Source organism: Phascolarctos cinereus, unplaced genomic scaffold (genome assembly GCF_003287225.1).
Source record: "Phascolarctos cinereus isolate Bilbo 61053 unplaced genomic scaffold, phaCin_HiC Scaffold_4;HRSCAF=312, whole genome shotgun sequence".
Lineage (NCBI taxonomy): Eukaryota > Metazoa > Chordata > Mammalia > Diprotodontia > Phascolarctidae > Phascolarctos > Phascolarctos cinereus.
Window position 1 is genome coordinate 82,385,337 of NW_027555847.1, and position 26,292 is coordinate 82,411,628.

The window sequence follows — 26,292 nt, forward strand, 5'->3', positions numbered from 1 at the left end:
ATCTTGCTTAGGAGTATTTCTGTCATGAAGCTGGGGAAATCATTTCTACCAGGAAACTTTAAGCAAGTATGATTTGTTTTTTCTTTTGGTATGAAATGAATTTTTGTATTTGGCTATTAATTAAAAACAGACCCATCAAGACTCTGGGCGCTTTCCTCATAGCTCTGTGTGCCTGAGTCTCAGGAGTCTTACTTTGTGGCTTTCATCAAGCTCCTTTGAGTAATAATTTCATGGACTTTTTTTGAAATGGGCCAAGGATTATATAAAAACTACAAAAGTTTATTTTAAAAAGTACTAGCAGGCATTCTGCTTTTATAATTATTCTAGGCCAAAATGTGCACTGTCCTTTTTATTAAAGTAGACAGAAAACTTAAGGATGGAAAATTACTGAATTTGAACATATCAACCACCTATCTTTTCAGGCTTTCCAGAAAAGGGAATGGTCCTGGTCTCTTAGCCATTACAGCTATATAAAGGCATTCACTTGTGTTTCTGCTCTGTACCCTTGGTACATTCCATCTGGCAGGGATGGGGGCCTATTGCACAAATGCCCACAAAGAGACTGCTTTATAAATAGTAGAATCAAACTGTCGTTTTTCTTGTGATAGCCAAGTTTTCATTCTCCAAGCCTGGGCCCTGGAGCAAATTGTCTATTTCTGTTGCTTCTCAATATGAACCTTGCTTAGTCTGTCTGAATAATCTCTGAGGCTCCTGCCTGTAGGACTAAGCTGCCCACAGAGCACGGATCAGGTATTGTCTGCAAGGCCAGCTCTGCCAGGCATGGCATGCCAGTGCCCCAAAAACAGCTGGGCAAGAGGCTGCCATTTGTCTTCTAGGGGATTCTGAGTCCTGCAATCAGCCCGTTTCCTCTCTTTGTAACTTACAATCTGGATTGATATTCCCAGTAGTTGCAGGTCTTCTAGAAGTCATCTTCTTAGAAGGCATTCACTCAGTGAGTAGGGCCTAAGTACCAGTCTAGTTCCTCTGAGATAACATTTGTAAAGCATTTAACTCAGTGCCTGGCACATAGTAGGCACTTAATAAATCCCTCCCTCCTTCTCTTCCCACCCTTCTTGATTAAGTAGCAAGGCCTAGGGCCAAATTGATGTACTGTCCTCTCTTCCACCTTGAATGGAGAGTTTCTCTCTTCTCCCTTTGAATCCTTGTTTCTAAGTCACTATCTTTTACTTAGGACCTCTACTGAGGAACCAAGTCTAAGCCTGGGAGTGAGGGGTCCTGATTTCTGTCCAAAGGACCAGGCTATGGGACTGAGTATTGCCCAGGGTCTAATAGCTTCTTTTAGGATTCAGAAAAAGAGTGAGTTGGTTGCAGATGTTAGAATTGATAGTGGCTTGGAACAGTCAACAATGGGTGAAAATGACAATCTTATTTAATAAGGCTTCTGATGCCAAGTTATTCAGTAATGTGCAACCAAGTGCAACAAATCGACTGTTCTAGAGTGCCAACCAGAAACACCTTGGAAACCCCTCCAGGAAAGACAAAAGAAGAAGGCCACCTGGGGCTCCAGATTAGGAAATCTCTGGCCCTTCGTCTCTGAAGCACTAGGATCTGTTTGTTAGTGACAGTTCCCAGGAGATGTTACTATTTCATTCAGTCACATTGGAATCTCTCACATGGGACTCTTGTGCGCTGTAGGATTTTAGTTAGGAGGCGGTGTGCTGGGAGCAGAGGGCAAAGGAGGGGGACGTTCGTGGGGGGGGGTGGGAGAGGAGGAGATGAGCCGAAGTTGGTTTTGCTTTTCCGTGTTCTTTGGGGAGTGCCCTTTGTGTGTATTTAGTATCTGCCATTGTATTTGCAGGAGACCCGCTGCAGTGTGGTGCCTGGGTTGGGCAGTGTGCTCTGTACATCGTGATCATGGTGTTTGAGAAAACCATCATCATCATCGTCCTCCTGATACCTCAGTGGAAAAAGGTTTGCATGTTTCTTCCTGCCTTAGATGGTTCCCTGAGAGCACCACTGGCCAAGGAAAATATGTCTGTGAACAAGATAAGCCATTGAGCACCCCCTCTGCTGCAGTTCTGGCTTCATCACCTCTGCGGTTCAGACTTGTCTTAGTATCTCCTTGTCTGAGCTCCTTAGGTGTGTCCCCGAAGTCAGCCAGACCCAGCAGTGTACTCACCATTCCTAGGCTGGGCACACCCCTCTCAGTGCCTGATAGTATCCAGAGAAGCAATACTTTTAGGGAAGTTCTTCCTTCCAGCTGTTTTTAAAGGCTGTTGGCCTAATGATATGTACTGTTTTCCAAGTAGCTTGACTGGTTTGGTATTCATAGCCTGGTATTCAGTTTGGTATTGAATGCCTAACATTTAGTACACTGTCCCCATCCTGTGACTTGAAGTAGATGGGAGCCTGGTCCTGCCTAGCTGCATGGTTTCTTTCTTGGGATCTATGCCCATACTCTAATTTGGCTGAGCATCTAGTGTTGGCATTATTTCCCCACGAGCCAGTAGGAATGATGGCTTAGTTCTGGGCCTTCATTGAGTCATTGGCATCATTGCAGCAGGTTCTAGACCTAATACATCCTTCAGGCCGGCCTACCTGGGCACTTACTGAAAAGAGGTCAGCTAAGCCTGTGAAAAGGAGAACCACCAACCTTACCACTCACCTGGTTCCCTAAATCTGTGAAATTGTTACAACTACAGAGTCTAGAGAGGGGACCAGCCACATGAAGATGATGGCCTCTGAGGAAGGACCCTGTGACTCCCTCCCATGAGCTCTGTGCTGTGTCCGACACAGCTGCTTCTGCTTTACAAGCCTGAGCTCACCTGCCAAAAGGGTTGCCGATAGCTCATTTGGAATGCTCCTGGTCTGGTTTTCTTGTCTCTTCACAAAGATAACTAGAGACACAAGCCCTGGCTCACTGAGCAGTCACTGAGAGCAAGACTGGGGAGAGAGCTGGTAGGTTCAGGGGCATGTTTAGCCGCCTTCTCCCTTTCACACCTCAGCTTAGAGCTGGGACTTTGTGCTGACTAAATTGGACCCTCTTCTCTTCACAGGTAGCTCTTTTGAATCCTATTGAGAACCCCCAGCTGGAACTGGCCATCGTCATGCTGATAGTCCCTTTCTTCGTCAATGTTAGTATGGACAGCTTTTTTTCCTCATTTTTCTCCCCTCCCTAAAAGATCCAGGGTTGAAAACTTGAGTCCTCTGAATAGTATCCTCGTAGCTCTCCAGTCCTTTTTCTTGTGACTTGCTCACTGTACCACCCCTTACAGTCTAAATGGGCCACTGAGTGCTTGTCATGGGAGGTCTGGAGCGACCTCCCTATCCCTGCTAGCCCCCACCTCCCCACTCCCGCCCCTTGGGTAAACGTGGGGAATGACGCCCATGTCAGTGTCACTGGCCGTGGCCACCACAAGCAGGTTTATACAATGTTGACCCAAAGCCCTCAATTTGTAGCACAGGCTTCTGATGGGACATTCATGAGACTCCTTCCTCCTGAAGGGTCTCTTGTTGCTGGCCTGTGTTTTTGAGATTTCACCTAAACCATCACCAAAATTCTCTATTTGAGAAGGGGATTAAAGCACCAAACGTGGAACAGGAGTTAGAAACCAGCAAAAGAAGTACAGTCATCATCTAGAATGAACAGAATGCCAAATTAAGACATAGGTGCCAGAAATGGGGAGGAGAGGCCAAGGATGTTTGAATGTAGTAGTGGAAACTGGACTGGGAGTCAAAGGTCATGAGTTCTAGTCTTGGTTCTGTTACCTGTGTGACTTGGAACAAGTCACTGCTGCCTCTGTCATTTTGTGTAACTGTGGGCAGATCGCTCAACCTCCCTGGGCCTCAGTTTCCTCATCTGTAAAATGAGGGGGTTGGAGTAGATGACCACTGGCCAGGGTCACTTCCAGCTCTAAATCTCTGATCTTATCATTTCCACGTGAGCTTCAGTTTTCTCATGTGTTTAAATGAAAAGGACTGGATTTTTAAGGTCTCTTTCAGCGTTAGACTTGCATTATTCTAAAGGTCTCTCACAAAAACTTGACAGAGTGAAGGAAAGGGGTCTTTAAATTGTTTGCAGTTGGTAGTGATGAAAATGTCATGTTTCCAAGTGGCCAACACATGCCAAATCATAACCTTGCCCTTCGTCTTCCTGCAGGCATTAATGTTTTGGGTTGTGGATAATTTCCTTATGAAAAAGGGAAAGACAAAAGCCAAGCTAGAAGAAAAAGAAGCCAGCTTGGACTCAAGAAATGGAAGCAAAGTCCGGTACAGGCGGGCTGCATCCCATGAAGAGTCAGAGTCTGAAGTAAGTAGCCTTTTTGATTGTTCATAAAAGTCCAGTGTTGTTGCTTTAGGACTTGCTGTGGCTGGACTGGCACATCCTCTTTTTTTCACACACATTCCCAAGAAGTATAAACCGTAAGAATTATTTGTTGAGTAAGCAGCGTTGCCTGAAACACAAGACCATCCTCAGCCATTCAGCTGCAGGCTTAGCAACTCAGGTGCCTTACTAATTAAGATGGAAAGGAAAGGGACTGATCTCTTCTGAAGAATCCAGCAAGGACTTGTCTGGTGTTTAGGAATAAATGTGCTTATTCCTTCCATTGTCCTTTGCTCTGCCCCCTTCCACCGGCTAGGGAATGGTGTGATTCAATCATCTGGAGACTCTTAGGACCACTCATCCTCCTAGCAGTGAGGAGATTGCTAAGTCCAAGTGAATGGACTTAGGGGAGGCAGGGTTATATGTTGGCCCTGTATAGCCCCGTGACTGGGCTCACACGTTCAGAACAAGTGGAGTTTGGTCAGAATTCCGGCAGACTCCCCACAGGCTCCTCCTTTACCTTGCCCTGCTTTGGTACATTCTCCAAGACAGCTGGGTTTCAGAGCTCTTGACCTAGAGATGGCTTATCTGCAAGCTTTCCCAGGAGCAAGGGAAGAGTTGTAGATCTCACCCTGCTTTGTGGACCTGTCTCACAAGCCCACCCTTCTCTTTCCCCCTGGTCAGGAGGCCCTTGAATCGTCCTTGGGCTGCAGGGATCCTACTTTGTATATGAATAAATGGGATTTGAGTAGAGATGACTGAAACCTATATTTGAGGATGGGGGGCCCACACTTGTGGTTTGCCTAAATATTTATTTCTATTCAGAATATAAACCAGAGAAGCCCTTAGTGGTGTCCTGCCTTAGATATGTATCACTTCTTATTTGAGGAGTGATCTGGACCTGTGGCTTCCTCAGTAAGGAACCCTTGACCAATGCAGAAAGATCTACAGCTGTCCTCTAGTGTCGGGGTACCACGAGTGTCAGCAGTGGGGCTTGAACCTCTGATTCTAGTTTTCTGCACACTGGGCTGCACTGCCTCTCTTGATTTCAATAGCACAAACCCCAAGAAATTCTCCCTATCCCCTGGGTTTTCCCCTCCAGCTGCTTTGGGTCATCTACTCTGCAAGGTATGTTTGTGGTTCTTGGGTTCAGAGGAATGCTTGGAATTCAAGGCTGGGCCTGCCTACCAAAATGATATTGGTTAGTAATTTTCTGGGGCTTGTCTAATTGGATTTTTTTTTTCAGGCTGAGTTAGTGTGGGAGTAAGGGGGTATACACCCAAGATAGCCAAGAAAGGATAGGATTCAGATCATAGTCCAAATCCCTCATTTTAGTACAGATGAAGAAACTGAGACCCAGAGGTTCAAGGTTCAGGGTCTTCCAGGCAAGTAGTAGAGTCAGAGTTGAAATCTAGATCACGTGACTCCAACCTAGTGCTTTTTTTTAGAGGGTCAGAATGTTGTAGCTGATCATGTGTGCCCTTAGGAAATGTGCTCTTGGGTATAGGGCTGGGCCCTCCCTGACCCTCTCTTCCAAGGAGGCTCAATCCTGCACCTCCTTGGGCATCAAGGACACGGGGTGAGTAGGGCCAAAACATGGCCACCCCAGTCTTGTTTGTGTGACTCAGTGACCGTGCCTTTCCATTTCTGTTCCAGATTCTGATGTCTGCTGATGACGAGATGGAAGACTCAGATGCAGATGAAGACCTTCGAAGACTTACCAACCTGAAGCCTGTGAAAAAAAAGAAACACCGATTTGGGCTGCCCGTATGACACACTTCCTGGCCTGGGGCCTGGCGGGTCTGGGGGCCACGGTCACTCATGGATTGGCAGGTTTTCATTCTGCAGTGTCACTTGACCTTTTCCTCCCTCCTCCTCATCTCTGCCCTTCCTTCTACCCTTTCCTGCCTTCCTGCTGTCCTGCCTTACTCTGACACTTGTGACGTGGAACAGGGGAAGGTGAACAAGTGCCCCGAAGAGGCCGTGGTATCGAAGGTTACAATTCAGTTGCACTACAGATACTGACCGAATATGCAACAGAGGTTTGGTTTGGGTTTTCTCCATCCATCCGGCGTATCCAGTGTTGTCAGGGACCAACACCACACCGGTCTTTGTCTGACTTGACAGAGCTGCCGAAGAGGATGAGCATATGTGTGTGTGCTTGCATAGCACAGACACACACACACACACACACACACACACACACACACACATTCACACTCTGCAGCTGTCTCCTTTCAGTTCTATGGGGAATGACGAGATGTGTCACTTTTGGAGGAAAAAGTAATCAAGACTGATCAAGTTGGAGCCAGTGTGGTTTCTTACTAAAAAGTGGCTTTTGCAACAGTTAATTTCTAGAACCCAGGATCGTTTTATGGTTATGAGCCTTAACCGTGTTGATGTTGTTAAGTCCCCGTCTTTGTTTCCTACAAGGTACCTATGGAATTGATAGGCAACACATAGATTTTTTTTAAAGTCTTCTCTATCCTATATGACTTTTATAATTTAAGTTATATTTTCATACTGTTCTATTTAAGGATTCTTTTTTTAACCACCACCAAAAAGAAAAGAAAAGAGATGGTCTTTTTTACCTTTCAAGTAATGTTTAGGTGGGGGAAAGGTCAAAAGGTTTGCTTCAGGATAATTTAATCATTTCATGACTTTGCAGTTAGGCAGAGGGCTAATGAAAGGAGCCAATTCTCAGCTGTAATTACCTGATCCCATACATGCTACATGTCAGTCCCAAGCAGTGGGCTCCCTGTTCTATCTGGCCAAAGTTCCCATGCTTTCTCTGCAGGCTTAGGCCACAGGCACCTTACAGTAAAAATGGCATGACTTCTGGTAGGGTACAGAAGACTAACTCTCTATGGGAATCGACATTCCCAATCCACATTCCCCATTTGTTCCTGAGCTGCTAGAATGTTCTCAAATCTGCCTCCTTTATTCTCCCCAAATAAAAATCGGACTGAAGTTTAAACCCAGATCTCATCTTGCAGCCAGAGATTCAACCTGCGCAGCTAGCCTGGGGATCCCACATTGCTCACCTCCCTTAATGCTTCCCTGGATCCCAAGATTGCTGACCTGTTTTGCACACCCCAGTCATTCTTTTCCTAAGCTTTCCCCAGGTGACCTTCTCTTCCCCCTGCTCTTTGGTTCTTTGGATTCACAGAGGTGATATGAAGTCCCAGGCTTCTTTGGATTTGCAGATAGGAACTTCTAGGTTTGCTTTTGCCATTTTCAGAAGGCAGACTCATGTGCTCAGCTGGGCTTCAGGCACCTGAAACTCATTTCTTAAATAACATACCACTTTGCAGAAACCTTCTCTTCCCCATGTGGAGCCCTGGGCAGGGAGAAGCAACAGAGGCATTTGTCACAGCTGAGACATCAAGGTGACAATGTAGGAAGAAATAGTAGAATGACTGCTCTGCTCTCTGGATAGCAGCTGTTCCAAGCCTTGAGCCAGACAAATTCAGTGAATGACAAACAACTCAAAGCTTTTTAAAAGATATTTTTAAATGTTTTCCATAGACATATTAGGTCTGAATTGTGGTGTGTTAAACAGGCTGCTACATGGAATCCCACAGGGACCTCAGAGAATATTGAACTATCTACTCTCATATTCTGTTGCTGTTCTAACATTCCTGTTTGTTGGCTTGTGGGCAACAAGTAAGCCTTGGTGGAGATTTCCCAGCTGTACTGCTTTGCCTTGTCTGCCAAGCACTCAGCAAGGAACTTGTTCCCAACCCTGACCCAGAGAACTGAGTGGATGGAGCCACTGACCTGTAACTGTGCGTTTACACATCCTCTTTGCAATAAGAAGTGATCCGTTGTTCCTGTGTAATCTGTTCCATCTGAGAGCTTGGTTGCAGAGGGCTGAGAGTAAAGGAGAATCCTGCTCTTGACTTTATTCCTTCCACCATTCCCTTATTCCGCTTCCCCTCTTGCCCCCTTCCTCCGTGGCTATATAGGCAGCTTCTCCTAGAGGAGGAGAGAAAACAGCATTTGGGGAAGGAAGCTCCAGTGTCACCTCTGGGTAGTCGTCTGTGAGATCCAGGAAAGAGACTGTGTGTGTTTACTGGTGCCAGGATTTAGGAATATTGGAACTGATTTTCCTATCTATAGGAAAGTGACACATGGCCTCTCTAATTACTCACCATTTTCCCTAACCCTCTTACCTGGTAGTTGGAACAGCACACAGACCTACTTTGTTCCCTCTGTCTCTTTGGATTCAGAGCACACAGGGTGTTGGATTCTGAGCTTTGTTTTAACCATGAGCTAAGTCTATAGAAACCATCTATTCCCTATTTTTAAAAAGCCTTAATCATGTAAAATGTGTTAAATATGTGTTAACACAGACCTCAGATGATCCAAAGCTCAGTTTGAGCAGTGGTGTTCTAGGGAAAGGGGGAGGGGAAAGGAGGGAAGAGGTGGTGAGAATGTATATTTTTTTCTGAAATGTTTTTAATAAGTGCTTTGAGGTCTTTGGGTTACAGTGCTGTAGCAGATTAACAGGGTGATGTGGTAAGGCCTTGCAAGCCAAAGACCACTTGGGAATGTGGGTTCCTTGCTCTCTGAGGATAGGATATAGTGTTTCCTTAAAAGGCCCCATAGTGATTGGTTTGTCCAGCATGACTCCACCATTTTTTGGCCATACTTCAAACAGGTAGCCTCCAGGCTTCAATGCGGTATCCCAAGAAGCATTGGAGAGCAGTGGCCAGGGTTTCTTTCTATCCAGGATGTCCTTTCTTTAATAGAATGAGTTCTTTGGAAGCATCCTGTGTAAGATACCACATATGGTACAGCTATTAGCTACAGTGGTGCTCATCTTCATTCTCATAGGTAACATGAAGGAAGCATTACCCAGCATGGTAGTTGGGCTTTTTTTTGAGGAGCAAAGTATTGCTGACTAAATTCTTTTTAGTAGCTTATCCATTGTCCGAGTTTGAATGATGGTCAGTCCCTTGCATAAAGGTTGGATTCAGAGGGTATTGGTCCAAGTCCAGGGTAATGCATGTGATCCTGGTAAGTATGATATATTTGTCACCAACAAGGGGGCAAGACTGTAATATTCATTTGGTGAGGTGTGAAAGTAGCATAGATCTGTCTATAAAGCCTTGTATAGAGAGGGCCGTCTGTGGCTGAGCTTCATTGAGGAAGCTTCAAAGGTCAACTGAACCACATGCTCCATCTTACTATTTCTCCACTGGACTGTCATGTGTTAATGTCAACATATCTTGCCTTTTTCTTCAGGGAAAAAAAATAAAAGACTTAGAAGCAAGACTTCTCCCAGATAGTGCAAATTGGTGCCTTTTGCTGGCACTAGCCCCAGGCACGGCCTGCAGCCAGGCCTCAAAAGGCTCCATTTGGGAGCTTCCAGAGAATGTGGCCACCAGCGATGCCCACCACTGTGCTTCACTAACCTGCCATCCATGGGGCTTTCTTTTTTTTTTTTTTTTTTTTGGCAGCAGAATAAACTGAAGGGTGGAGCAACCCAACTGTGCTACAAAGTAGGGGAAATTTCTTTAGGAAAGTTTTCAAACATTCCCAGCAGAAAAAGGGAAAGCATCTGGTTTTACAAAATTTCCAAAGGGATTGTTTTCCTTTGTTGTGGGACCTAGTTCTTAATGGGGGAATAGGTTGGGTTTTGTCTCACTTGGTTTGGGGTTATTGGTATCTGAACCTTGGGTGCTCAAGAGGTTTTATTTGAGCTTTCTTTTGATGAGTAAATTAGGGGTTGGACCTTTGTGTGAGCAAAAAACTATGATAGATACTGCTGCATTCAATGGTATTGTCCAATCAGTGGTGTTACATTTAAAAAAAATTTTTTTTAAGTGTAAGGGAAGATAATGTACTTACATTGTATAATGGTTTACAATAAAGTTTGACACCTTATTACCATTTTAAAAAAAATTTTCTTTGTATGTTCTTGCTAGGGTTAAACAGCAGGTATGGTAGAATGCATAGAATGTCAGAGCCAAAAGGGGATCCCAGAAAACACCTAGTCCAGTCCCTTCTTTATACAGAGAGGAGAAACAGGCTGGAAGAGAGACTCAACAGCTGTGTTTCTGATTGAGTCAAGAGACCAGCTGCAGAGTCAGTAAAGGGAGCCTAAGGGGCTGGTGGGAGATTCCCAGAAAACTCATGGCACTCTGAGAGAAGGGAAAGGATGCCGTTGTCTATTTTTTGCCTTCTCTTTTATGGAGCTGTAGAATTGGCTCTTCCAAGGAATGGATTACATTAACAAGTTAGGAAGCAAAGGAATGCTGAGAGAAGCCATCTCTGAAACCCCATGGAAGTAGTTCTACGTAGATGGAAAAGACAGGAGCTACCCTTTGCCAAGTGGGATGGACCAAGTGTCAGTTTCATGTTACAGTCAGGAATTAATCACCTTCCCAAATGGTTACCCCACAAACTTGGGTCCTTGGGCCCTAGCCTGAGGGGATGGGGAAAAGAAAGCAATGCCACAAAGGCTTTCTCCAAGGCACAGCGGAATGTCCTCTTATCCTCTGGAGAAAACATACTCTCTTTTTTAAAATTAATTTATTTTTAGTTTTCAGTATTTACTTTTATAAGATTTTGAGTTCTGGATTTTCCCCCTTCCCAAGACAGCATGCAGTCTGATATAGGCTATATATGTGTGATCATATTAAACATACTTTCACATTAGTCATGTTGTGAAAGAAGAATCAGAACAAAAGGGAAATATCATAAGAAAAAAAAACAAAAAAAGAGAAAATAGTATTCTTCGATCTGCATTCAGACTCCATAGTTCTTTCCCTGGATGTGAATAGCATTTTCCACCATGAGTCTTTCAGAATTGTCCTGGATCTTGCATTGCTCAGAAGAGCTAAGTCTAACAAAGTCAGTCATCGCACAGTGTTGCTGTTACTGTATACCCTGTTCTAGTTCTGCTCACTTTACTCAGCATCAGTTCATGCAAGTCTTTCCAGTTTTTTCTGAAATCTACCTGCTCACCATTTCTTATGGAACAATAGTATTCCATTACATTCATATACCACAACTTGTTCAGCCATTCCCCAACTGATGGGCATCCCTTCGATTTCCAATTCTTTGCCACCCGAAAAAGAGCTGCTATAAATAGAAAACATTCAGTCTTAAACCCAAGTAAGCCAGGGTCCTAGCCCCACACAGCAACATGTAAGATGGGGGTCAAATGAGGTCCTCGAATGTGGACATAGATTTTCTCCAGGCTGGAATCTCACCTGGCCCTGGGTAGGTTAGGTAGGGGCCTGGGTGAAAAGAAGCTAGATTGGTAGTGTGTCAGGTAAAGCTACATCTAAGAGAACTATCTCCTGGATTTAGTTCCATCTTTCTGGATTGATTCTTCTTGGGTAAATTTCAAAATAGATCCTCAGAGCTGGAAGGGACCTCCATTATCCAGTCGCTCCCGTAACTGACTCTGCTGTGGCAATGAGCACCCGATGTGGTGCCCTCTGCTTTGAAGACATCTACTGACAGGGAGCTCACTACTAATCTTCATCACAAACTAAGGAAGTTTGTGAGCAATCCCAATAGTAAATTGGCTTCCCAGTCAAGTACTCTTTAAATGTTTGGTGCAAAGGAAGGGAAGAGATTAATGCCGGATGGAATATTCAGAGACATCTCCCTGGAGGCAGAGATAGGGTTTGATATGGGCCTTGAAGGAAAGGTAGGATATAGATGCTCAGAGAGGATGGGAGACAAGTCCCTATCCTGAATCAGAGAGGCACTGCTAATCCTAAAGGCCCATGGTTTGTGGCACAGCCAGGTCTAGAACCCGAGGTGGTGGTTGGTCAGTAACTCTGCATGAGGATGATCAGTAGAGATCCAAATAGAAAAAAGCCATCATCCCCTTCTCCCTCTGAGTAGCCTGCCTTCTCCAACAGGTGGCTAGAAAGTGAAAGACTACAGGACCCCTCAGAAGTAGGACCCCAAGATAGAATAACCATCAGTCCCTCCTCTGACTCCCCATCCCCCCAACCCCACAAGGATACAAAGAGTTCATGGAGAAGTGTTTTGAAAATTGTACTTCCTTTTGTTTTCCCCTCAGAGGAAACTAGGTGACAATGGGTGGGGAAAGAAAAACAAACCATGGTATTCAGCTGTTCTCTCAGGGTTTTATCCCTTTTCTCTATACATATTACAAACACAGAAAAACTTTGGTGTAGATAGATAAACAGTTCTCGGGAGCCTGATTAAGCCTCAGCTATAAATAGAACATGTTGCTCCCCAGGGACTGAGGTCCCCCCCAGCTGTTGCTTCTCATCAAGGCGTTGGGGTCCTAGCGGCCAGACCCCAGTCATCTCTAAGAATAAACTCGGGACCTGAGCAGCCTGTGTGGACTTGACTCATGGGGGGAGCCAGGCCGGGGAAGTGACTTCACAGGGATGAGCTGGCTATATAATCCCCCATGAGCCCAGCTCCTGCTTAGATCACTGTAAACAAGGACACTTCCACAGCTCTCAATCCGAGAGGAGAGAGCCAGACTGCTTGCTGCTGGTGCCCACACGTACCCAACTTAGAGCAATGTCCCAGGTAGGCAAAGACCCAGAATTGGCCACAGCCATTAACTGCCTCCAGTTAGGAAACATTTACTTTCTTGAGGCTGTGGGGGAAGGGAGGGAGGAATAAGTGGTGAAAATGTGAGGTCTGCTGGGAGGGAAGGTGTGAACAGCTGGCTAGAAAGTGAAAGAGTGCTGGACCGCTGGGAAAAGTTGGTTGTTTTTGTTTGATGGGGAACTACTATGTGTAGCTGTGTACCTGTGTATTTGAATGTGTTCATTTGTAAATAAGGGGAGAGATTTGGTCCTCCCCCTGAGCCTTACCTGAATCCCCCTTCCCTTTATGTCTGTGTACTTAAATAAGCAGAATTTGTACTTAATATGTTAAGATTGTGGGGAATGTATGGTGGATAATTGTGGGTAGTTGTGGACCGTCTCTGTCTCTCTGTCTCTTTCTGTGTCTCTGTCTCTGTCTCTCTTCTGTAGCTGGGAGATAGCTGAGCATATGGGAAGCATCACAGCATATAGCTGGATCCACTCCTACCTCTCCAAATCAGAAGTAAATGCCTCTATTCCCCACCCTTCCCTAGTCCTAGGTGTCAGTCCCTAAATCTCCAGGTTACCCTAGAACACAAAGATTCCAGCCAGTACTATATAAAAAAATGGTTTTTTTTTAAGCACACAATGGTGTACACTTAGCCAGATACTGTGCTAAGCTCTGGGGAATACAAATAAGAGAAAGAAAGACAGCCACCCCATACCTCAAACCAGCTACAGAGAAGGGAAAGAGCCCAGCCCAGATTCTGATCATGGAAAAAGAATCTGAGCTCAAATGGATTGTAGAGACCATGTAGAGACTAACCTCATTATATAAAGAAAAAACGGACTTAGGGAGAATGAGAGCCAGAAGGGACCTTGGGATACATCTAATCCAGAGATACTAGGATTCAGACACATGACTAAGAGTGACTGTCAAAATGGGGGCCAGAACCTAGAATCTTGTGCCTCAACTTGAACTTAACCACTTGTGCCCTTTCCCAGTCACGGCTTGAGCATTCTGAATTTGAGTAGGATTTTCTAAAACCTTCATTCAATGAGTTTACAAGTCCTGGTCACTCTACCTAGTCCAGGCCCTGCCTCATCTATAAATCAGGATTGGACTGTTACTGTTTAGTCGTTTTTTAGTCATGTCTGACTCTTCCATGACCCCATTTGGAGTTTTCTTGGCAAAGATGCTGGAGTGGTTTGCCATTTCCTTCTCCATTTCATCTTACAGATGAGGGAACTGAGGCAAAAGGGATTGAGTGACTTGCCCAGGGACACACAGATAGTGTCTTAGGCTGCATTTGAACTCAGGTCCTCTTGACTGCAGGACCGGAGCCCCATCTACTGCATACCTAGCATCCCCAGGGTTGACTAGGTGACCTTAAAAGTCCTTTCCAATTCTAAATTTATGTTGCTATGATTACCTCTTGCCTGAACTATTGTTAGACTCTTCCTGGTCTCACTTCCTCCAGTCTTACCTCCACTCTAATCCAACTTTCACACATGTCAAAATGATCTTGCTAAGTGCATATGCCTTGTCATGTTGCTCCTCTGTTCAAAAAGCTTCAAAGGCTCCTTACTGCCTCCAGGACAAAATGCAAATCCTTTGGCTCATGCATGTGACTTTTTCCAGAGTCCATTCCAAACTTATCTCTTCAGCATTATTTCATGTCTCTCCCCTTCACGTGCTCCAAGTTCAGGAAAACCAAATGCCTGACTCCTGGACACTCATCCAGGCCCTGCCTGTCTCCTGCATTTGCAAGACACTTAGGTCCCTATAACCCACCACTTTCTCATCTCCACCTTTTGAAGTCCTTTACTTTCTTCAGGACCCATCATAGGTGCCATCTCCTCTAAGGAGCCTTCCCTAATTCTCCACCCCCCCGTAATGAACTAGTCCCCCTCAAATTTTGCTGGCTCTTTGAATGGATCTTTCCTCTGCCCCTGTCCCACTCTTACCTTGTCTATTGGTCGTATAAATGTCACATTCTTCCATTAAACTGTAAACAGCTCTCCAGTGAAAAGTACCTGATATACCCTTAATCAGTGTTGAATTAGGAAGCCAACCATTACTTAGGTGTCAGGCTAGGCTGACACATATGTACCAGTTATCTCCAAGGAGTAGGGGAGAAAACAGAGAAGGGCCTAGGGTGGGGGCCGTGGAGATAGATGGACCAACTTTGTGGAGAGAGAGGTTCAGCCCAGCATTGAGATTAGAACCTGGGCCAAAGGCAGGAGGTTTAGGGAGTCATTGCCCCTTGGTCCTTTTCCCACACCTAGGACCAGAGCCCTTGAAGACTTAACCTTAGAACCTGGACACTGGAGGTCCAGAGCTGCCCTTGATCCCCTAAACAGCCTGTCCCTTCTAGGGATAAATGCAGGTGAGGAGAGAACTCCAGAGGACAGAAAAAGGTAGTTTTACCACATATCAACATGACTCAGGCTCTCAATGAAGTCACTCACAAAATGTCCCCAAGCTTCTGTGATAAACCAGACAGACAGGAGGGGTGTTTGGAAACAGGAACTTGGAAGCTCTATCAGCCCCATTGGGTTGGACACCTACACCATCCAGCTGGCTCAGAGCCCCCTTCCAGCCACATGCCCAGGCAGGGCTGGCTAGGAAATTCTAGCCTCTTGGAACAAGAAGATTCTTGGCCTCCTTTAATCTGTCAGTCAGTGTGTCTCTGAGTCCTGAGTCCCTGTGTCCAAGTACTTAAGTCAATCAGCAAGCGTTTATTAGAAGCATGTTCCCCAATTGATAAATGGCCAAATGATATAAATGGGCAGTTTTCAGAGGAAGAAATCCAAGTTATCAATAGCCATGTGAAAAAAAATACCCTAAACACTAATTAGAGAAATCTAGTTATTGTTAAATATTTGATTTTATTAACAAATCATTAATGGGAATTAAATAAATAATTAAATGTTTGAAATTAGATCTAATTATTAAACTAAAACAGCTCTGATCCAACAGATTGGCAAAGCTGACAAAACGTGAAAATGACAAATGAAGGAGGGGCTATGGGAAAACATACATTAATGCACCATTCATAGAATTGTCAATGATTCCAACCATTCTGGAAAACAATTTTATGACTGTGCCCCCAAGGATTTCAAACTGTGCATACCCTTTGACGGGGATGACACTGCTAAGCCTATGTTAAGGAGAACAAAGAAACAGGAAAAGGATCTCTCTCCAAAATTACAGAATTACAGTAGCTTTTTTGTGGTGGCAACTTAGGGGGTGCTCATCCATTAGGGAATGGCCAAATAAGTAATGGCATGTAAATGTGATGGAATATTATTGTGCTTTAAAAATGGATGATGAAAGGGGTGGTTTTAGAGAAACCTGAGGAGCCTTTTATGAACTAATGCAAAGTGAAGTGATCAGAACCGAAGGAACGGCTTATAGGTTAACAACAATGTTCTAAAGACAAACAACTTTGAAAGATGCAGGAATTCTGATCAGCAGTAATGACTAATCACACTTCTAGAGGGCTCATGAAGAAAGGTGCCACGTGCTGCTCCAGAGAGAGGGGTGATGGATTCATAGTGCAGATTGAGAAGGGTTTTTTCGGCCCTGGCCAATTTGGAAAGTTGTTTTGTTTGACTGTGCATAGTTATGCCAGAGGTTTGTTTTTCTTTCTTATGGGAGCTGGGGGAAAGCAGAGATGGAAGGGAGAGAACTCAGATCTGAAAATAAAATTGAATTTTAAGAAGCAAAACCAGAAACAAGCACTTATTAGGCGCCTACTATATGGCAGGCACAGTGCTAAGTGCTGGTAATACAACAGTAATAACGAACATTTTAAGGTTGGCAAAGCACTTATCCCAGTTGATATTCACAACTACCTTGTGAGTAGACTGTTATTATCCCCATCTTACAGATAAAACAGGCTGAGAAGATTAAGTGCCTTGTCCAAGGTCACGCAGCTTATAAATGCCTATGGCAAAATTTGAACTCTAAAAGTCAGTCTAGTGCTTTACCCATGGAATCACTCAGCCAGGCAAAAACAGCCTCACCCCTAAAGGCTCACACATTCTAATGAGGGAGACAACTTGTAAATATGTAGGTGGTGGGTGTGGTTCAGTCAGTCTCTCTGTGACCCCATTTGGGGTTTTCTTGGCCAAGATACTGGAGGGGTTTACCATTTCCTTCTCGAGCTCATTTTTTTTTAAACAGATGAATTAAGTGACATGCCCAGGGTCACACAGCTAGTAAGGGTCTGAGGTCACATTTGGACTCGGGTCTTTCTGACTCCTGGCACTCTATCCACTCCACTACCTAGCTGCCCCCAAATAACTAGGTACAAACATAATATATACAGGGTAGAGTGATGTGGAAAAAACAAAAATAACATGGGCCCTGCCCTCAGAGAGCTCTCAGTCTTTGGAGGAGGAAAAGGGGAAACAGACTTTATGCTGTCAGCTAGGGAGCTACAAGTCTGGGGGGAGCAGGGCACTCCCAGTCTTGGGAGAGGCATGAGGAATATGGAGGTCAGTATCTGTGGAAAAGGGCCAACATGTAAATGTAACCCATGACTCATAACTGAATCTCTGCACTCAAATGAACTGGATTCCGTCTTGTAGGCTTCTTAGTCATAACACTCTCTATAGTTCATTTAGTTACCATCTCGGGCTTTCCTTGGGTACCTTAGAAAGTGGCTTATTTTACCTAGAAGTATAAAGGTAGAGAGCATTGGGCCTGGAATCAGAAAGAGAGAGAGACAGAGACTTGAGTTCAAATGTGGCCTCAGACACTTACTGGCTGTGTGACCCTGGGCAAGTCGCTTCCTTTCTGTTTGCCATAGTTTCTTCAACTGTAAAGCAAGGGTAACAATAGTACCTACCTCCCAGAGTTATTGTAAGGATCAAATGAAGTAATGCTTGTAAAATGCTTAGTACAGTGCTTGGCACATAGTAGGTGGTTAATAAATGCTTGTCTCTTGTGTTTTTGTTTTGCTCACATGCAGATATTCAGTCTAACCAAAAAATCAGTTAAATAAAAGACAGCTTTTATTAATCCAAGTATCCGTGGGTAGCCTCTTGCTTCATTTAAAAGTAACACCCAAGGGAGTAACTCTGGTGTATAAGGAGGTCACTGTGTCTGATATAATGTAAGATTCATTTTCTTTCCTCTTCGCATCCTTAGGAGGCCCCCATCAAAAAGAAAAGACCTCCCGTGAAGGAAGAGGACCTGAAGGGAGCCCGGGCTACCCTCTCTAAGAACCAAGAGATCAAATCCAAGACCTACCAGGTCATGCGAGAATGTGGTAAGTTTCCACGTGTGAAGGTGTGTGCACACATCAAGGACCCTGGAAGGGAGGGACTCCATCCGTGCTGGGAGAAAACAGGGAAGAGCCGATAGAAAGCGTGCCCAAGGATGGAGGAAGAGGGAAGAGCGTTCCTTGCCCTTGGAGCCTTTTCCTGCTTGGAGCAACCAGCCAGGCCTGGTTCCCTGAATGCTTGGGAATCTGTTAGGGACCACGTTACTCACCTCTTTCCCACTCTCTTCTTCTTAAAGAGCAAGCTGGCTCAACTGCCCCATCTGTATTCAGCCAAAGTCGGACGGGAGGAGAGACTGTCTTTGAGAAGCCCAAGTCTGGACCCCCCAAGAGTGTCTTTGGCTAAAGGAACTCCGTGCTGCTTCCTGGCCCCGTTCATCTCCACCCCACCTCACATGTGAATGCCAGCTCCAGCCCTGTCATGGACAGAAAAGCAAACACCTTTTTTTTTTCTAGGGAATTTTGTTAATACATAAAATGTCCACTACTTTTTTCCTTGAAGTACAGGGCCCAGTACAGGAAGTACTTTTTTCCTTGAAGTACAGGAGCTGGGCTCTGGATCCAGGGTCTTAGCCTCCTACTTCCCGTGATTGCCCAGAGTGAGCCCTACAAACACAAGGATGTGTGAAAACCTTTGAATCATCAATAAATCAAAGTAATAAGAGCTGTTTGGGGGCACTGTTCTCTCCTGCCCTTGGTCCAGACCCGGATTGTGGTCTAAGTGACAGGGCAGTAGGAGAGAAGGCTTCAAACGTGTGTAGACCTCTTTACGGGGAAATCTGTTGCTACTATTTGGCCCCAGCCCCAGCCCCTTCCATCCTCACCCCCAATCATCTACTTTCTCCTCCATATTGTTGCTGAATCCCCCGCCATACAGAGGCCCCCCCCCTCAGGCCATTGGGGGTAGGGTCTGCACAGAGAAGATGACACAAGCCCTCCCCCCAGCAGCTCCCGGTCTGGCCACAAAGCCAAGACTCACACCTGAGCACAATAAAGGATAAATTGATGTGTGAGACTGTTGGTTTCATAGTGAGGACCTTCGGATCTTAAAAGAGGGAGGGACCCCCCAGTTGAGGAAATTAGCAAAGTCTCACTGGGGAAATGGTATGTAAGTGAGGCCTTGATAGTAAAGATTAGGGTTAGGGGAAGACGGGGAACAGAGAAAGAAAAGGCGTGGGAGTCTGGAATGTGTGGGGAGCAATAATGACATTGGCCTGGCTGCAGTAATGGGTTTTGTGTAGGGGAAGCAATTAGTAGGATCAAATGAGATAATATTTATACTTTCTGAACTTTGAAATGCTACAAAGGGCTAGTTACTATTATTATTAGTTTACTGTCTGACCCTGAGCTAGATTCTTCATCTCTTTCGTTCCCTGGGCCTCATTTTTCTTGTCTGTAAGATGATGAGGTTGAATTAGAGCAGAGGTTCTTTTATTGGGGAGGGGGAAGAGGCAATTGGGGTTAAATGACTTGCCCAGGGTCACATAACTGGTAAGTGTCTGGAGGCTGCATTTGAACTCAGGTCTCCCTGACTCCAGATCCAAGTTTCTATCCACTGCACCACCATCTGCCTCTAAAGCTTTTAAGAAAGCCTGGAGATCATCTAGTTCAACCTCGTTATTTTACAAATGAGGAAACTGAGGCCCTAAAAGAGAAGTTGACATGGGTAGTAAATAGAAAAAACCTGGGACCACAAACCAGGACACAAGCCCAGTGGCTTACCCCTGCTGTCTCTGGCCTTGCAGCCTCCCACCTGAAAAGGCTGTTCTGGGTGTGAGAGGGAAGGGAGTGTTAGGATTAATTCCTTCCACTTCTACCTTCCCTGGCCTTGTGGTCCTGGACCGATCCCCCTGGCCCAGAAGTTCTTGTTCCCCATAAGGCTCTTTCCCCACAGTCCTTTAAGCAAGTCTCACAGAAGTAGCATGGGGTGGGGAGAAGAGGGGTGGGGGCTGGAAATTAGGAGACCAGGGTCTAGATGTGTAGCCCTGGACAAACCCTGGGCCTTTTCTAGGCCTCACTCTCCTGATCCTTAAAATAGGGGTGGGGTGGAGGTGAGACTAGGTCCCTTTCATCTCAGACATCTGGGCTGCCACCTCTCCACCCCTTATACATACATGGAACTGGTGCTTCTGTGTCCTGTCAGTGAGGATCCCTCATGGGGGTGTATTCCCCAAGGCTTTGTGCTGGGCCCTTCTCTCCCTCCTCCCTCTCCTCTTTCTTTGCCTCTGCCTGTGTCTGTGTCTGTGTCTGTGTCTGTGGTCTCTCTCCTCCTCAGCTCTCACAGATTTGAAGATCCCTATCCAGATCAGTCAAAGATCAATATGTGTAGTTCTAGTCTCTCTCCTGATTCCAGCTATGCAGCACCACCTGCCCAGTGAACGTTTCAAACTGAATGTCACAGAAGGATCTCCAACTCAACGTGTCCAAAATTGAGCTCATTGCCTCTCCCCACCCCAACCACCCCCACTTCCAAACTTCCCTAATCTACCATCCTTCCAATTTTTCATGTCCTTGAACTCTACACTATCCTTGGCTCTTCAGTCTTCCTTACCCTCCCTCCGTCCAGCCCATGGCCAATTTTTGTAGTTTTCACCTCAACGACATCTGTCACACCCAGCTCCTTCTCTTCACTCACACATGACATCACCCCCAGACAAGCCCATCATCTGCTCTTGCTTGGACTGTTGCAATGGCCAATTGGTTTCCCCGCTTCGAGCCTATCCCAGCTTCAATCCACCCACCACATAGCTTGCAAAATGGACTTCCTAAAACTCAGGTGAGATCATCTTGTTCCCCAATTCAGTAAACGTCAGTGGCCCTTCACAACCTGTCCCCAACCTGTATTTCCATCCTCATTATGTATTTACTCTCCCCTCTACACTTCATGGTGCAGCCAAACTGGCCTTCTCTCTCTTGCTCATATTCAGTGCTCCATTTCTTGCACCAATTCCCCTTCGTGCTGGGAACTGCCCTTCCTCCTCACACTGGCTCCATAGAACCCCCTTGCAAGATTCAGCTTGAGCACGAGCTTTTCCTGATCCCCTCAGCTGCTGGTGCTTTTCCCTCCCTAAACACCTTGTATAACTAACTACCTTGCATTTATTTTACATAGATTTATTTTTATATACATATAAGCAAAGTGCAGCCCATTTTGTCAACAAGATTGATATGGTTGTGTTCTCTCCCCTGATAGAAATGTGAGAGAACTTTATTGTATTATTTGAATCTAGCCCTATGTGGCTGGGAAATTGGACCACCTCTACCTGTTGCTTAGAGACCCTTAACTAAGGACTTGGGTTAAGTTGACCAGAAATCCAGTCTGATCTGAAGACTGATGCAAGGAGTTTTCTCACAGTTACACATCTCAGGCAACCCATATGTCTTATCTGAAAACTGGCCCCATGCTGGTCAGTCGGTTACTATTTCCTTGTTCCTCTAATTGAATACAGACACTGGAGTGGGGAGGCAGAGAAGAAGTGGAACACCTCTTTTTCTGATTTTGGGGAATTGCAGCTGTTTGCTCTTCCCCTCCCAACTCAGAAAGCCTCTAATCTTTCCTCCAGTGAGAAATCAGATTATCTAATCTTGTATCCTGTTAATTGTTTTCTTTTAATGCATAAAAATCTGTTTCCCCTTGTATGCTGGGTGTAGCACAGAGCTGAGGAGACCTGGTCTTGATTTGTTATGCAACTGGCATGCATCACTTAATAACCTGATATGCTCAGAAGCTCAAACCTTTGTTTCCTAAGTTTTTTTTTTCAGATTTCACCTGTCATACAGGGAGAGACAGAGATGCCCACAGGCAATAATAGAGCTATTCCTGGAAAGAGATTCTAGAGATTTATTCCAACACCCTCATTTCCTAGATGGGGAAACAGAGAACCAAATAGGGGAAAGATCAGTGGCCTCTGATTGCATAGGTACTAAGTAGCAGAGTAGAGATTCTCTGATTCCAAATGTAGTGCTCTTCTCACTGCAATCTCAAGGTTGAAGCCAGTCCATGAGGTCATAGAATACAAGTATATGCTAGGTGCCCCCCAAGGCAGTCTTGCTCCTGTGGCTATACAGATGCTCATAAGAGGTGTCTAGAGGCCTGAAGGCTTATTCTACTACGTTTCAGAGGTCAGCCCTAATGCAAACTATTTTAGGTGTTCCATGAAAGGAGAGCACAGGATTGGGTATTTAATCTAGCCTTTCTCCCACTGGGGACAGTGGATAAGAAGCCAAACCTCTGTAACCGTAGAAAGGACCTGGGATGGTGCTTAGACATTGTCCCTCTGAAGACTCAGGTACTACGAACCCTCAGAAAGCTTGGATATGCTACGTATGGGCAAGACAAATGGGAATGGTTGGATCATGGGCCAGGTTGGTGTGTTGCCCGTATCAACATTAGCCCATTAGCACAGAAGGCAGGGAGTTGACGTATAGTTTTTAGAAAGGGGTATAGATGAACCAGGGAATGAGAAGATTAGGTCTGAACCTGGCCCCTTCTTCCTTATGGCCAGGGCATATTATATATTTTCAGACCAAAGTGGGGGTGAGGGGGTGGGTCACGACAATATGAATACAGGCTATGACCTATGCCCGCAATCACTGATTTGAGGTGTAGGCTCACAGTGAGCCTCTGGTACCATAAAAGAAACTTTAACATCTCCCTGGCTTCCATCATTCCTCCTCCACCCTGTACCATGCTAACCAGGGCTGCGGCCAACATTGGGAAAAGGCAGTCATCTTGGAGGAAGTAGAGCGTTTGGTTCGAATGTTGGCTCTCGCATTTACTACGTGGCCCTGGGCAAGCCAATCAACCTCAGATTCCTCATTATTAAAATGATGACAATACTTTGACTTCTTGGAGGTAGAGGAGTTCCTAGATTTGCAGTCATGCAACATTGTCAGGCCAATGCTTGCATTTTTTTAATGGGTCTTTGAGCCAGGAGTCAGCCTGGGATCATTAAAGGCCCAGCAAACCAGCTTCTCTGCTTTTTCAGTTCTGGGCCCAACTCCTTGTCCATTTGTCATCACTGTTCCAAATATATGTCCTGATGGACTAGCCACTGAAATGAATGTCGTGGTCCAGACAACAGACATTCTTCAGTTATTTAATGTTTCTTGTATGACTTGTTAGACTGTTCTTTTTTTTATGTTGATGGCTGGAAATCTCATTCAGTAACCTGGATCCCCCTGAGGAGGTCCTGTGGTATTCTGGAGCTTTATGCAAAGACCCCGCTATTGTATTTCGACAGGAGTACTGTCCAGAAGACTATATCATCCATAAGGAAATCTCTATTTTGGACCTTGTACAAGACATTCTCTATGACAGGGGCGAACCCTATCTTAAGGAACAAAATTACAAATGACTGGAAAGTCCACGGAGGAACCGCATGATAGGTGTCAGGAGGCCGTAGGGAAAACATATGATTAGAAAAGGAGATGGGCCAGGCAAGTGGTGACAGTGAGGGGTAACAGACAGATAGTCCGAGTCCTGCAGTGATGCTCAGAAAATGTAAAGGGATCGAATGGAAGATTTCTTGCGTGTTGGGTGGATCTTCTGTGGAAGTTCTGAGGAAGAACATGGACCAGAATTGTAGAGGCTGAGAAAACATGGATTGGTTATGCTGTGCACCTGTGGAGGCAATACTCATGCCAGTGAGATGACAGGTCCATTGGAATATTAAAGTAATGATCTTTGTGTAGGTATAGCAAGGATTTTGTGTCTGGCAGTAATAAAAGACAAAAAATTGCAAGCTCTTGCTTGCCCCTCCAGTCTTGCCAATGAAAACTTTTTGGGTGGTGATTTGCGCAGGCTACAATGGGTATCCCCAAATGAGAGAGAGAATAGGATAAATGGGTGGGTGGGGGGAATAGGATGGAGCAATAACAACTGTAAAAAAATTTTTTGAAGCAAGTTTCTCTGATAAAGGCCTCATTTCTCAAACTGAGTCAAATTTATAAAAATGAGAACCATTCTCTAATTGATAAATGATCAAAAGATATGATAAAGTTTCAGATGAAGTAATCTGAAAGTAAAGCTATCTATAGCCAAATGAAAAAATATTCTAACTCGGTATTGATTGGAGAAATACAAATTAAAACAATTCTGAGGTACTGCCTCATACCTATTAGTTGACTAATAGGACAGAAAAGAAAAAATGACAAATGTTGGAGGGGATGTGGGAAAAAATGAGACATCAATGCACTGTTGGTGGAGTTGTGAACTGATTCAGTCATTCTGTAGAGCAATTTGAAACTGTGCCCAAAGGGCTATAAAACCATGCAAACCCTTTGACCTAGCAATACCACTACTAGGTCTACATCTCAAAAGAGATTAAAAAAAAAAAGGAAAAGGACCTATATTTACAAAAATATTTATAGCAGCTCATTTCTGGGCAAAGAATTAGAAATTGAGGGGATGTCCATCAATTGAGGAATGGCTGAACAAGTTATAGTTTTTGATTATGATGGAATACTACAATACTATATAAGAAATGATGAGCAGGATGCTCTCAGAAAAACCTGGGGAGACTTGCATGAGCTGCTGCAAAGTGAAGTGTACTGTGTACAAAGTAACAGCAATATTGTAAGATGATCAGCTGTGAATGACTTAGCTATTCTCAGCAATACAACGATTCAAGACAACTCTGAAGGACTTATAATGAAAATGCTATCCATCCCCTGAGAAAGAACTGTTGGTATCTGAATACAGACTGAAGCATACTTTCAAAAAAACTTTATTTTTCTTGGGGTTTTTTTTTTCTTTGTTTTCTTTCACAACATGACTATTATGGATATATTTTGCATGACTACACATACATAACCTATATTGAACTGCTTGCCTTCTCAATGATGGGAGGGGGGAGGGAGGGAGAGAATTTCAAAGTTTTAAAAATGAATGTTGAAAATTGTTTTTACATGTAACTGGGGGAAAATAAAAATAAAATACTAAAAAAAATGAATATCCCAGGAGAGGAAAGGAATTTTCTCATAGTCAAATAAGGGACTGAACTCATGGAGTGACCATTCAGACAGAATAGACAAAAAAATTTAAAATACATACTTAAAATGTCCAAAGGACACCCGTCTGGGGTCTGCACTGCAAAATACCTGAAGATATCCCTGGGGCTATAATCTAAAGAGCCTGCAGACCTCTCTACATCCTTGCTCTAACAGATGGCAGTAAAGGCAGGAGCAGTTTAGTAGAGATGCCCAAGGACATTGGTGGCTCTGTAGCATGAGAAATGTGACTTGCCTGAACCACACATGTTCTCTGGATGTGTTCCCTACGTGTTTGCCTTTAACAGCTAATGATGATAGCTAACATTTATGTAGTGCTTTAAAGTTTGCAAAATACTTTACAAGTATTATCTCATTTTATCCTCATAATAACGGTGTGAGGTAGGTGCTATAGTGATCTACATTTTACAGATGAAGAGACTGAGGCAGACAGAGGTTAAGTGACTTTCCCAGGGTCAAACAGTTAGAAATTGTCTGAAGCAATATTTGAACTCAGGCCTTCTTAGCTACTGGGCCTGTGCCCAGTACCACCTAGCTTGCTCCTCCACGTGAGTTTCCTGGCCATATGTGTACACCACCATGCATATTCCATGGCCAAATGCGTTTTTGGCATGTAGTCCCTCTTTCATTAGTAGTGGGGTACCTGTGGGAGAATGCAACTTCTAAATGCATGGGGAGGATCTTTCTTGTCACTTATTTTTTCTATACTATTTAGTCGAATGTCTTTTCTATTGAACTAATAACGTGTCCTCTGGTTGGTCTATTAAGGGAAACATGTTAATTGGGGCTCATGAGCTATAATTTTTGAGCAGATGTTGATCAAAGTACCTCCAGCCTTTCTAAGAGCTCATGTATGAAGGATGTCCTTGGTGTTATTCTGACACTACCTACTTCACAGGGTCATTGGAAGAAAGTACATTGTAAATTTTAATTTGGTGCAGAAATGGGAGTTGTTATTTTTATTTTTGCTCTAATGCTCCTCCCTAATAATGCCAGTGGACTTTCCAGATTTTTATTTTTTCAGTTCTGTGGACACCAAGTGCTAGGCTCTCTTTCCCTCCTTGTAAAAGGGGCTCCTCAACTCCATCCTGCTGTTGTGTGGACAGAGCAATCGCTAAAGTGAATTTGTACGGGGTCATCGCACTCTGTGGTTTCATCTCTGATC

General features: G+C 44.5%; 1 protein-coding gene and 1 long non-coding RNA gene across 9 annotated transcripts in view; one reads left to right on the forward strand and one right to left on the reverse strand.

The window, feature by feature from the left end:
• The window catches only part of STIMATE (STIM activating enhancer), a 67,663-nt gene extending 48,534 nt beyond the window's left edge, over positions 1–19,129 (forward strand). The window contains exons 5-10 of the mRNA XM_020971547.2: positions 1,820–1,932; positions 3,018–3,095; positions 4,121–4,270; positions 5,942–6,052; positions 17,984–18,104; positions 18,356–19,129. Of these exons, the coding sequence (XP_020827206.1) occupies positions 1,820–1,932; positions 3,018–3,095; positions 4,121–4,270; positions 5,942–6,052; positions 17,984–18,104; positions 18,356–18,462 (680 nt within the window). The 3' untranslated portion in view covers positions 18,463–19,129. The remainder of the gene's footprint in view (positions 1–1,819; positions 1,933–3,017; positions 3,096–4,120; positions 4,271–5,941; positions 6,053–17,983; positions 18,105–18,355) is intronic.
• LOC110197539 (uncharacterized) overlaps positions 1,373–26,292 on the reverse strand; it is a 34,955-nt gene continuing 10,035 nt past the window's right edge. Inside the window, exons 3-4 of one of the 8 annotated variants that reach the window (XR_013485860.1) lie at positions 8,066–26,292; positions 1,373–6,017 (exon numbers count right to left, since the gene is read on the reverse strand). This is a non-coding gene — a long non-coding RNA (uncharacterized LOC110197539). The other 7 variants (XR_013485858.1, XR_013485859.1, XR_013485857.1 and 4 more) reach the window with 7 other exon arrangements.